The following is a 14,553-nucleotide window of genomic DNA, read 5'->3' as shown; positions in this document are numbered from 1 at the left end:
CTTTTCACTCTTTAAACTTCTTCGCCTGACTTCCTCTTTTACTGATGTGAAAGTAACTATGGCCACTGGAGGTCCCTGAATGTCAGGAAACGAGTGGTAACAACCTGCTTTCACACTGTCTTGAAAACATGTTGAATATGAAACGCATCACAGGAACTCCTCGCCCTCCATGTAAATAACACAAAGCTTCTCCCCACGTTTATATGCACACTTCTCCTCGTGCCAGAGAGGAATTGCGTGTGAGAGAGGCTTCAGCGAGCAGCTGTCCACACTTCCAGACGCATTTCAGACGATATTTTTTAGGAGATATGTGCTTTTACATTCTTGCTGAGGATTATACGGGAAGATCAACTCCACTCTCACGTCTGCACAATAAATATGAGGCCAGCAGCTGGTTAGCTTAGCTTTAGCTTTAGCCCGGCTCTGTCCAGCGGTCATAAAAAAAGAAAATCCACCCACCAGCACCTGTAAAGCTCACTACTGCACATGTTGTATCTTGTTTATCAAATCAACAAGTGGAAAAACAAAATGTTGAGAGATTTCTGCTAAACTATTTTGTTTTGTCCGGGAGCAGAAACTTCCTGGAGTCTGCTGGCGATGACACTTTATGTGCAAATTAAAAAACAAGATGTGTCTTTTTTTCTTTTTACTGAAATCATATGTTTTATTTTTGTCGCATTTCCAGACTTTCCTTTTTATTAATTATGATTTACTGATGCATTATACTGTATTGATGTGTCTTTCTTTGCTATGCTGGGAGCCAAATTTCAAGCACGACAATAAAATCTACAAACTATGCTTGAACATATTATATATATGTTTTTATTTCTGTTTCTGCTCCACGTCTTCCTCTTACCTTTGTATTATATTGTTTATTTTTTACTATTATTATTGTTTATTGTTATATTGAACTGTCTTTGGCTGCTGTGACGCACAAATGACCCCGTTTGATGGACTAATAAAGGAATTTCTGATTCCGAGGATGAGAAAGAGTGAAATAATTAGCATGACATTATAATAGAATAAAAAATACCACATAAAACAGGTAGAACTAAGAAGCAACATAGATAACAGTAGTATTATTGGTAGTATTTTGCACTAAAATGATCATGTATTGTAAGTATTATTAAATTACACACTTCAACAAGACACGATTTGAAGTTCAAGACATTTTAATTCGCCTGTGAGTCTACATATCTTACAGTTCACACAGTTTATAAGAATAGATTCATTTGATTAAACAACTTAACTGATTATTTCACTCTGTAAAAATACATCATCAGTTGTCACATGGTGGGATACAGGCGAGCAGAGACATTGGGTTCAGATTAAGACTCCGGACGATCCATGAAAGTCAGCATAATATATTATTTTCACATTCCTGTAAATAATGCAAAATACAAAATATAAGAGGCTAAAATGTGCTAACAGTAGAGATCACCAGTCAGAAACAACGCTTCTCTCTTTGGTGAATAATCATTTGACTATTTATATACACAACACAAACACTGATGAGAGTACAGTACTTCACAGTCCAGAACACGGCTGTCACCTTTCATCACCAAAACATTACCCACATGTGTTTATTTGAACCCTTAAAACGTCCAGATGTGTGACTCACGCCGTCTGGAAGTTGTAACAGAACAAAGCGGACGATAAAAATGAAATAACTTATTCGTACAACATAAATTATTAGTTCAAATATTTACACATGGTACCTTTGAACATCAGTGCATCGCAGACAAAATTGTGTAACTCCCCCCCGACAACAAAAAGAAAGTAAAAATGGTGAGAAACCCTGCGCTGGTTTTTGACGGGAATGTACTGATGGTGGTTGGTTTCACATCCAGCACTGGAGGACGTTCCCTGAGTCATCATCGGCCATGACAAGTGCCGAAAATCTGCTTGTAGTCCCGGAGGAAATGTCACTATTCAGGATGTGATGAAATTGATTATTGAGATTGATTATTTCTGATCATTAGAATCAGTTATTTAACACAATTGTGCCGCTGGACTGCCCGACTGCTTTGACTAACGAGAGTGACTTCCTGCTTTTGAGGCCTCAGTTGTAAACAATGCTTTAAACTGTGCCTGGACTGTTTTAACAACAGAGCGTTCTTTTGAAAATGACTGAAATGACCAGAAAAAAGCACCAGGATGTGATTATTTTGATCAAACATGCATCCAAAAACTGTCACAAGATGTTTTAAAGGATGCACCGGGCATCAAACTCTGATGCTTTTATGGTACCGACTGCATTGTCCTGATTATATCACGTACCAGAAATACAATATTTCAGTATCTAAAGAGTTAAATCTCATCAGCATCAGTGAAACTTAGTTGTTAATTTCTTTATTCCTTTATTTAAAAGTTTATCCTTTTAAACAATTGAGGTTATCACAATTTCTTGTTGCGTGTGCTGTAAATCAAAAATGTATTTGTACCATTATTCCGGTTGAAACGCTGTAAATTTAAAAGTTGACTTTACTTAAAAGTCAAAAGTCAACTAAAGCAGACAATTTAGTTTAAATTGTACGGGCTAAAAAGTTTCAATGAGTTAAAATTATTAGTCGACTTTCTTGGTGATTTTTGATGTCATCAGTTTCCTCGATTTTTTTTACTTTCTCAGATTTTACAGTGCTTAATTTCTTAAGATAATACGTTTAAATGTGTTCCTGGGTGCAGTTAAATAATGTGCTGGTGCACCTGAATGAAAATAATAATGTCAAACAGCTTTTCTTTGTTATTCAAAACAGTAAATGAGTCTTTGAGTTTTGGGCCGTTTGTTGGACGAAACAGCATTTCTCACAATCTTTTCGATATTTCACAGAACTAACGAGTCGACTGAATCCAGACAATGACTGTCCAGTTTACAACAACGAAAACCTTGAATAGCTGCAGCCTTAACATCATGTTTATCAGGCTAAAATCTCATATTACTGTAACATTTTGTAGTTGTAGCATGAAGATCTAACATAGTGCTGATGTCCAAGGAGTCAGTAAACAGTATCCAGCAAAATGATTAAAAAAAGTGGCTCCAATCATTTTGTTTCTGCGCTGGCAGCAATTCGATAAGAGCAGATTTATTTTCCTTAAACTACAGATGATTAACGTGTATCTTTTAAAGGAGCAGTTCTACATTATTAGAGATGATATGCTTTCTTGCTGAGAGTTAGATGAGATCAACATCACTCTGTTTGGGTTTTTGCGGTGAAGCAAAAGCTACAGTCTTTCCAGTCTTAATGCTATGCTAACCCTGCTGGAAAAACTAGCTACAGACCAGCACCAAACACAACATATGCTGGTCTTGCTGGTGACACCTGCATATGTTGTGTTTGGGTGCTGGTCTATGCTAGTTTTTCCAGCAGGGTTAGCATAGCATTAAGACTGGAAACATGGAGAAAAAACCAGCCTGGCTGTGTCTCAAGATAACAGAATGAGTTTGTACCATCACCTTGTGTTGTGTTTGGAAACCAAAGTAACAAAACAACAGGTCTGCTACCTTTGAAACAAAGTCATGGCTCGCTGTTTCAACCTGTTTCCAGTCTTTGTGCGAGGCTAAGCTAACGGCTGCTGGCTGTAGCTTCATATTTCAATGAAAAAGAGTGAGTCTGGCACAGGTTCTTTTCACGTCTGCTCTGATTTATTAAAAAAGGTCAATGTTTTGGTCTCAAAGACCTTTTGTAGACTAGTGTCTGTCTTGAGAAAAGGTCTTTTTGACCTCTTCTTTTCATTTGAGTTGACTTTTGGGGAGGGGATTTGATTTGTGGATCCATAAAAAAAGTGGTGTGTGTGTTGCCTTTGACTCGTGTAGCTTCATATCCATCACAGACTACAAATAGACTGTTTTTTATCTTGTCATCTAACTCTCTGAAAGACACAAGCGAACATTTTGCCAAAATCTTCTTGTCATTGCCGACGTCGTGGCGTTGAAGTGGTCGGAGAGGTTTTGTGAAGACAGGAACACACAGGAAAAAAACACGCAAAACAAAAGTCTGAGGTAATAAACATGACCTTGTCGGGTGCATGGTGAGGAAATGCATTGTTAAATGTGTTTAGTCTTCATCTTGCCGAACACATCAAGCAAGTTTTCCTTATTTCGTGCGCAGCTTTGCCACCACGCGGCCGGTAATACTGCTCGAGTCTTGCTGAACGATGGCGTGGCAGCTCCACTACCTGCAGCCGCAGGACTCCACCACCATGTCCTCGTACTGTTTGTACACCACATTGTTTCCTGAGTCGATGTACAGGATGCTGATGGGGCTGAGTTTGGACGGGGCGCAGCAGCTGGGCGGCATGTTGCTGGGGTTCATGGAATTCATCAGAGTCTGGATGATGGCGTGGTTGGTGGGCTCCAGGTGGGAGCGCAGGGGGAAGTCACACACCCCCTCGCAGTGGTACGCTTCGTAATCCAGCGGGGCGATGATCCAGTCGTCCCAGCCCAGATCTCTGAAGTTGACGTGCAGCGGCTTCTTGCTGCACCTGGACTTGGACTTCTTGCCGTGTCTCTTCCCGTGGCGAGTCTTGGACGCCGCCGTCCTCCTTCTCCTGCTGGCTTTGGCGCCGGGGCCCCTCTCCTTGGCCTTCCTCTCCAGCCCCAGCAGCGCCTTCCCATCTCTCCTCTCGCTGAAGAGCGTCTGCCTCTTCTTCGACCTGGTGAACACCACTAAGATGGCCTTCTTCTGCTGAGGCCTGCCGTGCCGGTGCAGGCCCAGCAGGTGCAGGTCCAGCTCCCTCTCTGGGTTGTCCAGCATGGCCCTGAGCTCCAGGCAGAAGTGCTTCCCCTGGTGCTGCTGCTGCTGCTCTTTGAATATTTCCCACACGTCCAACACCTCCCACTTCGGCCTCTGGGAGTCCTGCAGGTCCAGTGTCTTGGAGTCGAGCAGCTGCCGGTCGTGGCACGAGAGGAGCTGGATGTCGACGGGCTCTGTTTCCGATATCCTGAAATTCCCAGACACTTTGGTGTAAATCCTGAGCTCGGCCCCCAGCACCTCCGCTTTCTGGGAGAGGGTTGAGACGTCGAACAGATACTGCTGTCTCCTCAGAGGGGAGAGTGGGAGGTCATCTGTGGAAAGCATTAAAAACAGGACGGGTCAGATCTGCATTCTCACGGAGATGATGTGGAAGCTGACAGGGAAAAAAATCCCACTACTGTCTGAGTTAATCTGGGAGACAACCTGCACACACACACACACACACACACACACACACACACACACACACACACACGAATACAAATGTACAATACAATACATCTGTACAATAAAGCTCCACATACCTTGTCCAACATCCACAAAACTTGCAATGGTGTTTGCAGCTTTTGAGGAGCGGAAGAAGCTGGCGTTGAGTCCCAGCCGCTCCGCCGTGGAGAAGGTCTTGTAGATGGACAGCATGTAGTCATGAGGCTCTACAGACTCTTTATTCGCCGCTTTGCTGTTCCTGTCGACGGATGGCGGCGCGTAAAACTCCTTGAAATACTTGGAGGCTTCCTGCCCGTCGAAGATCCCCGTCACCTTGCTGCTCTTCGGCGCAGCCGGAGGGAAAATGGCAAGAGTGTGAGACGAGGGGACTTCCAAGAGAGACACCAGAGCCCCGCAGAGGAGAGCGAAGTGACAGAGATCCATCCTCTGGCCTCTGAGCTGCCGGTGCTGGTGGAGGGACCACGGGGCGAAGCCGGAGCTGAACTCTGCATCCACTCTGCAGCAAGTGGCAGCTCCGCAAAGTGCGCACAGCTCCGGGAGGACAGGCGGCGCAAAAGTTAAAGAAGGGGGCCGAGAACACGCCCACATTGTGCTGTTAACGTCGGCTCTAAATGGAGGGCGCAAATTAAGGCTGTAAAACTAATTGTTCCTCTGTCAGCCTCCCTCCTCTCCTCTCCTCTCCTCTCCTCTCCCGGGAGGACAGATGTGCGCTGAAAACACGCTTGTCAACATCTGGTGCATGTGCAGAAACTCACCTAACACGATAAAATCTGCTCGTGCAAAAACCTCCAAAATGACTCTTATTTTGAGTTTTCTGTGGCAGTGTGAGAAGTTTCCCCGGTCTGTGCAGCACGACTGCAGGATTTATCACGGAGTCTACCGCCCTCTAGTGAAGAGACAACAAATCACACTGCAGCAAGAAGAGGAGACAGATATCCAGCCAATCAGCTTCCATCAGCACCATGGACAGAGTCCTCACTCAGCATTAGATTATTATTACATGTTTTCCTGCAGTTTATACACACAACAATGATGCACATGTCCGGGGAAACAAAACTCATCTGTCCCGGGAAAATATCAATCTCTCCCGGGACACAATTTGTCCCGTTTTTGGAGGGAAAATGTAAAACTTTAATTTGGTTTCCTTCCTTCTGTAGTCTAGAAAGGCTCCCAACAAAAATGTTTATAGTCTGCGTCTACGTCATACATCCAATCACTTGATGATGTGCGTCGTGCGCGCGCCTCCATCCAACGCTTCAATAAGTTTTAGCGTCTTCATTTGAAATGGGAGGAGATGGAGCAAATACATGCAAGCCACCAGCGCGAAAAAAAGAAAATACTATTTTTTTTTTTAAATTTCAAATTAAGTATCATCAAATTACAAACACTTAAGGCACATTTGTGATACAAACATTTAAAATGTTGAACCAGCTAGCAGGACAAATGAAAATGAAATAAAATAACAATGTGAGGGTCTTATTCTGGAAGGGTAAACAAAAAACAAAAACACAAACAAAAAAAAACGAAAACAAAAAAAATACTATTTCCAGTCTTCACTGGGCGAAATTTTCACTGCGGTCAAGCCAGCCAGGTATCAGGAAAGTGTCCTTCCAGATTTCAAAATAAAGCACGACATGAGAAAAACAAAACAAAACAAAAACAAACAAACAAACAAAATATATATATATATTGTTTCCATAAGTAGTCCAAGATTCATATACTGCTGACCTTTGTACTTCCTAGACTACTTGTATGAATAATATGAAGTACTTTTACTGTGTACTTTCTGAGTAATTCTGTGTCAAAATCCTTTCCGTCCTTTACTTTGAAATCCGGAAAGATACCTTCGTGATGCCTTCAGTTTATTACCGGGAATAATTACTGTGAATGTATCGTATGTTTCATGGGTCTGATTGTGAGACTGCAGTCTGACCCACAGTCACTACCAGCAGCTCTTCAGAGCGGTTTCATTACGATTATTACCTATTTTCTCCGTTCATCCAGTCACTGGAACTGACGATGCATTCAGGTGCGCTCTCAGACAATGGGAGATGGGAGCAGTCAGCCTGGGGGGACTGTGTCAAGCTGGCGCCACCTACTGGACATTAGGGTTTTTTCTTCTTCCAGAGGAAGCTGCATGTTGCACTTTCCTTTATCAGTGCACTTCAGGCCGCTCTCACGTCAGACCCTTAAGTCCCGCCCACAGATTTTCTGACGAATCCAGGTGGTGCAGCGCCAAAAGGGGCGGTCTCGCTCGTTTCCCGCGCGAAATTACTGAATTTCCCTCCAAAATTTTAAATCCCTATATAAGCTGCTGATGGACTTTCACTCTGGTCTGAACGGCTCTACCCTGAGGACACGAACACGGTCAGTAAACTGTTATGTATGAATCTGCTTTATGTGTACAGTTACCTTACCAGTACAGACTATTCATGTCATGTTCTTTCAGCAAGCTCCACATAGTAACTACCTTCATGTTTTCACATTGTTTAAGCCTGATTTAAACGTTTCTGAATTAACTCTGAACACGAAGCTGAAGAGTCTCATTTATCTGTTAAGCGTTGGGGTAAATTAGGCTTGAACAGAATCCTCCGAATACATCCGATTAAATCCGCGATGGACGTTATGTTTTGTTCGGTGCACCAAACTCCATTGTAATTTTGGTCGTTTTATCTCTGCCGTGTTTATTACATGGGTAATGCACAGCTAATTAAATTTAGGTCACTTTCTTAAAACGAGTCGGTAGTTTCGGCAACATCGGCATGAAACTTTTCTTAATTGTATGTATTCTTTTGAGCGCAATGAAATCTGGTTAGCTAACATATGCTGGTCAGTTGAAGTGAGTGGTTGTGTTAGCTAGCTAGCTGACTTTAAAGTTGTTGGAGATGCACTGCATGGTTTGGGAAACACATTAGCAGCGGCTCAGCTGCCTTTATTAACGGATAAGGACACATTAAGGGGTACTGACACTATAACTAGTTTATAAAGATGTCTGAGTCATTTCATCGTCCTGTTTTTACAGGCAGGTTTGCATGTTAGCTAAAGTGCGTGTCTGTTGGAGAGTGTTAGCATGACGCCATTATGTGCTGTGTAATGTTAACTTGTTAACACTAGTCTTGTTACAGCCGAATATCAGAGTACAGCACAGTTAGCTAACAGGCTCCATGTGTTGTGTTTAATAATGTCTCAGTATATTAGTATGTCAGCATCTAGAATGTAATTTTGAGCAGCTAAAGTAGTTTAACACACAATATGCAGCCTCATTGTGGCCTGCACAAAATGTATTAAGTGTGTTTGTCTCAGTTGTGAATTAATATGTTATTTAAATCACTTCACTGACTCCCTGTGAGACTTCCAAAATCATACTACTTGTGTATAAAGCACTAACTGTTTTCAGGACTGAATACATTTGGTTTACCTTTGGTTAACCTTTAAAAGACACATTTATTAAACCAGACTATTATAGATTTTACGGTGCAGAGTGATGTGAGACTGCTGAAGTGATCATCAGTGGTCATGCGCATGGTTACAGACTGCTTATATTATTCTTTATTGTAGAATTATAATGCTGTAAGAAATTTCCTTTTTGCTGGATGTGTCTGTAATCTGATTGCATCTTTTTTCTGTTATAGTCAGAATACACACACACACACACACACACACACACACACACACACACACACACATACAGAGATATGCATGTTATACTAAAGCACTTCCTCCTCTCTCTAGGTGAACAGCTCTGACCTGTATGGTGATCAGACCCGGAGAGAAGAGCCATCCGGTCCAACAAGGTCAGTGCAATGGAGGTGCCAACATTAAAGGCAGAAAGTGTGAGATTTATCAGTTGCTGTTCATTAATACTCTATGATCAGTAAATAATTCTAGAGAATAGTCAAGTCTCATTCACAGGTCGTTGAATACCGACAGTTTGTGTTGGCAGAAGCCACACTGACAGTGTCACTGTTGGGACACTAGTCTCTCTCCCTTTTTTCTGTTTGTCTTTAAAAAAAAAAAAAACTAATTAAAAAGGCAAACAAGAGATGTAAACATTATTTCAATGGGAAATAAAAGAAGGAAGTAAAAGTAATTTTTTAAATGGGTTTTAGTCAGTGCTTTTTTGTTGGCAACTGGCCTTGTTTCAGTTCAACCTTTCAAAAGGGTTTTGTTTACTGAGAGGGAATATAAACAGTATGTCTGTTTAGAATATATAATATAAATTATATGATTATGTTTTATTTAATATGTATATCTACACTGTTCAGTCACAACATTAAAACAACTGACAAGTGAAGTGAGCATTGATCATCTTGTTACAATCAAATGTTCTGCTGGGAAACTTTGAGTTCTGTCATTTCTGTGGAGCCTCTTTGACAAACACAGCCACCCAAACACCGTTCAGACCAACTGCACCCCCTCATGGCAAAGAACCCAAGGTCTCAAACTGGCCTCCTCATCCTCCAGATCCCAATCCAGCTGAGCATCTGTTGGATGCGCCAGAACCAACTACCATCCATGTTGGGGCCCCCATGGATTGTTCTTGGCTCTGACTGCATCCAGTGGAAGCTCAGTTGGATTGAGATCTGGGGAATCTGGAGGCCAGGTTGACACCTTGAGCTCTTTCCCACGTTCCTCGGGTCGTTCCTGAGCAAGTTTTGCAGCGTTGCAGGCGCGTTGTCCTGCTGGGGGGGCACTGCCACCAAGGAGTGCTGCTGCCATGAGGGGGTGTACTTGGTCTGCAGCTGTGTTTGGGTGACTGCTGTTTGTCAAAGAGACGTCCACATGAATGCCAGGACTCCTGGTTTCACAGCCGAACATGGCGTTGGAACAAAATCATCCATGTTATTTATTTCACCTGTCACTGGTTCTAATGATGTGGCTCTCAGTGTGTACACATGTTAAATATGAATTAGATCAAATAAGTGCATTTAGGCACTGTAAACAGACTTGTTTATATTTCCTCTCAGTAAAACTACCCTTGTTTAAAATACTTGTACCTCCGTTGAAGCCTATGGGTTTTGAGCTGGGACTTACACATTTTAAATGGACAGCTTCATTTATGTAGCTTCAACATTCATGTTAGCCTCGGCCTATTCAACTAGCAGGCTAAGAATAAGGGACGTATTCAGTTTCTGACGTGCAACTGTGCAGGGGTGAAGTTTTTGGTTTAAAAGTGGTTCTTGTGGTCACATCGATGGTAGAGGTACAGCAAAGGAGACATGTTAATTTCTGGTGTCCTGTGTAAGGTTAATTTGTCTACGTCCTTCTGAGTGAATAAACTATGTTGAGCAGAACCTGGTGTTAGCATTGGCGTTTTCATTCATGGTAGAAGTGCAGCGAGTTGAGAGCTACAACACCAGCAGAACTGAGTGGAGACATAGAGCTTCCTAGGGACAAAAGTTCAGTAACAGCAATGCAGTTGTTAGTGGTCTGCCTGGCAAACCTGGTGTTATTGTAATTTATAGGTTAACTTGACCGGACTTCAGCTATCTTCAATGGCAAATGCCCGAGTGCAGTCCATCGGAGCTGTAAGCAGTGGTTTCCATGAATGGCAGTAGTCAGGCCTTTGGTCAGCTGCTGGTATTGGTAATAGCGTATCTTACGAGCCCTTGTGCGATCCCGCCAACTTACAGGTCCCTCATGTTCAGACACCTATGGTTGGTAGAAGCGTGCACAAAGTGTGCGTGTTTAGCTTGGGCCTCGGCCTGGCTAGGGACATGCTCAGGGCCACGGTAGAAGCTAGCCTGACGCCACGAAAGCAGCTTGGATCTCTGCCCTCATCTGTCCATGACGATTCCCCTCGCGAGTTCAGTGTGCATGGACGCGATGCCTTTGCTTGAAGATAATGTTGAACCTCTGTGATAAAACAAATAAAAAAAAAACAATTGCAGGAATTCATTTTCTCTGCAAGTGTGTGCAACAGCATCCTGCTTGATAACACCAAGCAGAGATCATTAAAAAGCTGTTACAGGGCCCTCGGCCTCAACGCCCAGCAGGCCACTAATAAGGATCCGATTGTGTTGTTGTGATGTTTTTGGTTTGGAAGTAGTTGTTGTGGTCATGTTCATGGTAGAAGTGCAGCGAACTGATAGTTACAAACAGCTTGAGCGGTTGTTAGTTGGTCTGTGTCCTTCTGAGTGTATTGAAGTTTGTTTTCAATTTTGGTACATCTCTGCTCGAGCACGCAACTGTGCGTTCAGAGAGTGCTTGATAAGATTTATGAAGCCTTGGAAATTGTTGTTTTGCTGGAGAAACATCGCGGTATAAAGCTTTTCAGGCTAACAGTGTTAGCTAAACAATGTTGAGCACAGTAAGCTACGACAACCAGTTCACCACCGTAGAGTTCTAAGCACAAAAGTTCAGTAACAGCGGTTCAGTTGTCAGTGGTCTGCCAGGCAAACCTGGTTATCAGTTTTGTGTGAACCGACCAACCAGAGCCCCACCTCAAAACCCACAGGATTCAAGGAGTGTTTTTACAGCTACTGGATAAACACAAAAATACATATATATGAAATATATCTTTAGATAAAATGTATATGAAAATACAAGTCTTCTCAATGTTAACAACTCAACTGTCCTGTTAATTAGCCCACAAAGTGCGTTATTTGACAACCTGAGAATGAGACTCAAAAATCAGCTGTCTTTCTACAGAATTGCTTTACGAGTATGCTGACATCAGGCAATTAATTGATTAATTAATAATTGTCCTCCATACTGCAGGACACTGGCTTGTCTCGTGTTTCCTCTTTAAGGTCTCAACTGTCTGCTTTTAATGCTGGGTAGCTTAATCTATAATAATACATCATGTTTGATCAGCAAATATTTAATGTTGATTAAGATTTCATTATAAAAATCCATAAAAACTAAATTTATGTAAAAGATGAGAAGTATTTAACATGTATATCTACACTGTTCAGCCAAAATATTAAAACAACTGACAAGTGAAGTGAGCATTGATCGTCTTGTTTCAATCAAATGTTCTGCTGGGAAACTTTGAGTTCTGTCATTTCTGTGGAGCCTCTTTGACAAACACAGCCACCCAAACACCGTTCAGACCAACTGCACCCCCTCATGGCAAAGAACCCAAGGTGTCAAACTGGTCTCCTCACTCTCCAGATCACAATCCAGTTGAGCATCTATGGGATGTGCCAGAACCAACTACCATCCATGTTGGGGCCCCCATGGATCGTTCTTGGCTCTGACTGCATCCAGTGGAAGCTCAGTTGGATTGAGATCTGGGGAATCTGGAGGTCAGGTTGACACCTTGAGCTCTTTCCCACGTTCCTCGGGTCGTTCCTGAGCAAGTTTTGCAGCGTTGCAGGCGCGTTGTCCTGCTGGGGGGGCACTGCCACCAAGGAGTGCTGCTGCCAGGAGGGGGTGTACTTGGTCTGCAGCTGTGTTTGGGTGACTGATGTTTGTCAAAGAAACATCCACATGAATGCTAGGAGTCATGGCTTCACAGCCGAACATGGTATTGTCAAAAGATGATCAATGTTACCAATTTCCCCCGTCACTGGTCTTAATCTTGTGGCAGATCGTTGTATGTACACATGATAGGTATTTTATAGATGAGATCAGTAAGTAATCAGAATCAGAAATTCCTTTATTAGTCCTGCAAATGTGGAAAATTATATTATATTTTATGAATATACAAAGTAACTATTAACTAAATAATGTTGTAAAATGTAAGTTGTACAGAGTAACTTTATACCAGTGTAAATGTTCAAATTTACTTCCCAATAAATTAAATTAAAACTCCATTTAAACAAATTATGAGAAGTGATTTCAGGTTAAATACAACTGAGGCAGGGACTCAAACCTCAACACGAAGACTCAAAACTCAACAAAAATAGACCCAGGTCTCTTTGTGGGGGACAAACAATGTAAACAAGAGCTCCACAAACACACACAAAACCTCTAAAAACAAACACGAAACCTCTAAAAACAAACACAAAACCTCTAAAAACAAACACAAAACCTCTAAAAACAAACACAAAACCTCTAAAAACAAACACGAAACCTCTAAAAACACACAAAACCTCTAAAAACACACAAAACCTCTAAAAACAAACACGAAACCTCTAAAAACAAACACAAAACCTCTAAAAACACACAAAACCTCTAAAAACACATAAAACCTCTAAAAACACACAAAACCTCTACAAAACACATAAAACCTCTGAAAACGCACAAAACCTCCACAAACACACAAAACCTCTAAAAACACACAAAACCTCCACAAACACACAAAACCTCTAAAAACAAACAAAACCTCTAAAAACAAACACGAAACCTCTAAAAACAAACACAAAACCTCTAAAAACACACAAAACCTCTAAAAACACATAAAACCTCTAAAAACACACAAAACCTCTAAAAACACATAAAACCTCTGAAAACGCACAAAACCTCCACAAACACACAAAACCTCTACAAAACACAAAACCTCTAAAAACAAACAAAACCTCTAAAAACACATAAAACCTCTGAAAACGCACAAAACCTCCACAAACACACAAAACCTCTAAAAACACACAAAACCTCCACAAACACACAAAACCTCTACAAAACACAAAACCTCTAAAAACAAACACAAAACCTCTAAAAACAAACAAAACCTCTAAAAACACATAAAACCTCTGAAAACGCACAAAACCTCCACAAACACACAAAACCTCTAAAAACACACAAAACCTCCACAAACACGCAAAACCTCTAAAAACACACAAAACCTCCACAAACACACAAAACCTCTACAAACAAACAAAACCTATACAAAACACACAAAACCTCTGAGAACAACAAAAACCTCCACAAACACATAAAACCTCTTCAAACACAAAATCTTCAAAAACAAACACAAAACCTCAACAAACCAACACAAAACCTCCACAAAGAGACATCAAACTACCACTGTGCCTCTTTCTCATTTGCAGGTGACGGACGAGCAGCCAAGACGAGCGAGACGAGCTGAACCCTGGAGACGAAGCAGCAGGAAAACTGAGTATCTGTGTCCGTCTTCTGATGACAACTCCTTCACTACAGTTTCACCTCCTCGGACAGTGAGCACTGTTGTCTTTACTGGCTATTTACGTAATAAACCCTTTTTTGAATTACACCCTGTTGTGGTTTTAATTCTGTGCTCATCCCTGATTTTTAAAGGAGAAAAAGCTTTAACTATATTTGATATTACAATACATTTTTTTTGTCTGCAAAGGAGACCAAGGCTCCCATTACCTTCATTATCTGTACCTATTTTGGGAATGACTGATTTAGAAACAGGGCCCATGTGTTGTTTATGGTGTCTGAGCAGCAGTCAGCAGCAAGCAAAATGAGCAGTCTTGAAGAAGAA

The 14,553-nt window shown here is 41.7% G+C and overlaps 1 protein-coding gene and 1 long non-coding RNA gene across 2 annotated transcripts; one reads left to right on the top strand and one right to left on the bottom strand.

The window, feature by feature from the left end:
• Positions 1-3,350: 3,350 nt before the first annotated feature.
• Positions 3,351-6,090, bottom strand: gdf6b (growth differentiation factor 6b). Its single transcript, XM_037093209.1, has 2 exons — positions 5,279-6,090; positions 3,351-5,065 (listed from the first exon to the last, which is right to left on the bottom strand). The coding sequence occupies exons 1-2, from the start codon at positions 5,787-5,789 to the stop codon at positions 4,173-4,175; spliced, it is 1,404 nt and encodes a 467-aa protein (XP_036949104.1). The 5' UTR covers positions 5,790-6,090; the 3' UTR covers positions 3,351-4,172.
• Positions 6,091-7,326: 1,236 nt separating this feature from the next.
• Positions 7,327-14,319, top strand: LOC119017405. The gene is made up of 3 exons (XR_005074419.1): positions 7,327-7,568; positions 8,934-8,995; positions 14,138-14,319. It is a non-coding gene; the product is annotated as an uncharacterized LOC119017405 (long non-coding RNA).
• Positions 14,320-14,553: the final 234 nt, after the last annotated feature.

The sequence above is a fragment of the Acanthopagrus latus genome, chromosome 3 (assembly GCF_904848185.1).
Source record: "Acanthopagrus latus isolate v.2019 chromosome 3, fAcaLat1.1, whole genome shotgun sequence".
NCBI classification, from domain to species: Eukaryota; Metazoa; Chordata; class Actinopteri; order Spariformes; family Sparidae; genus Acanthopagrus; species Acanthopagrus latus.
This window is presented reverse-complemented; position numbering and strand designations above follow the sequence as displayed.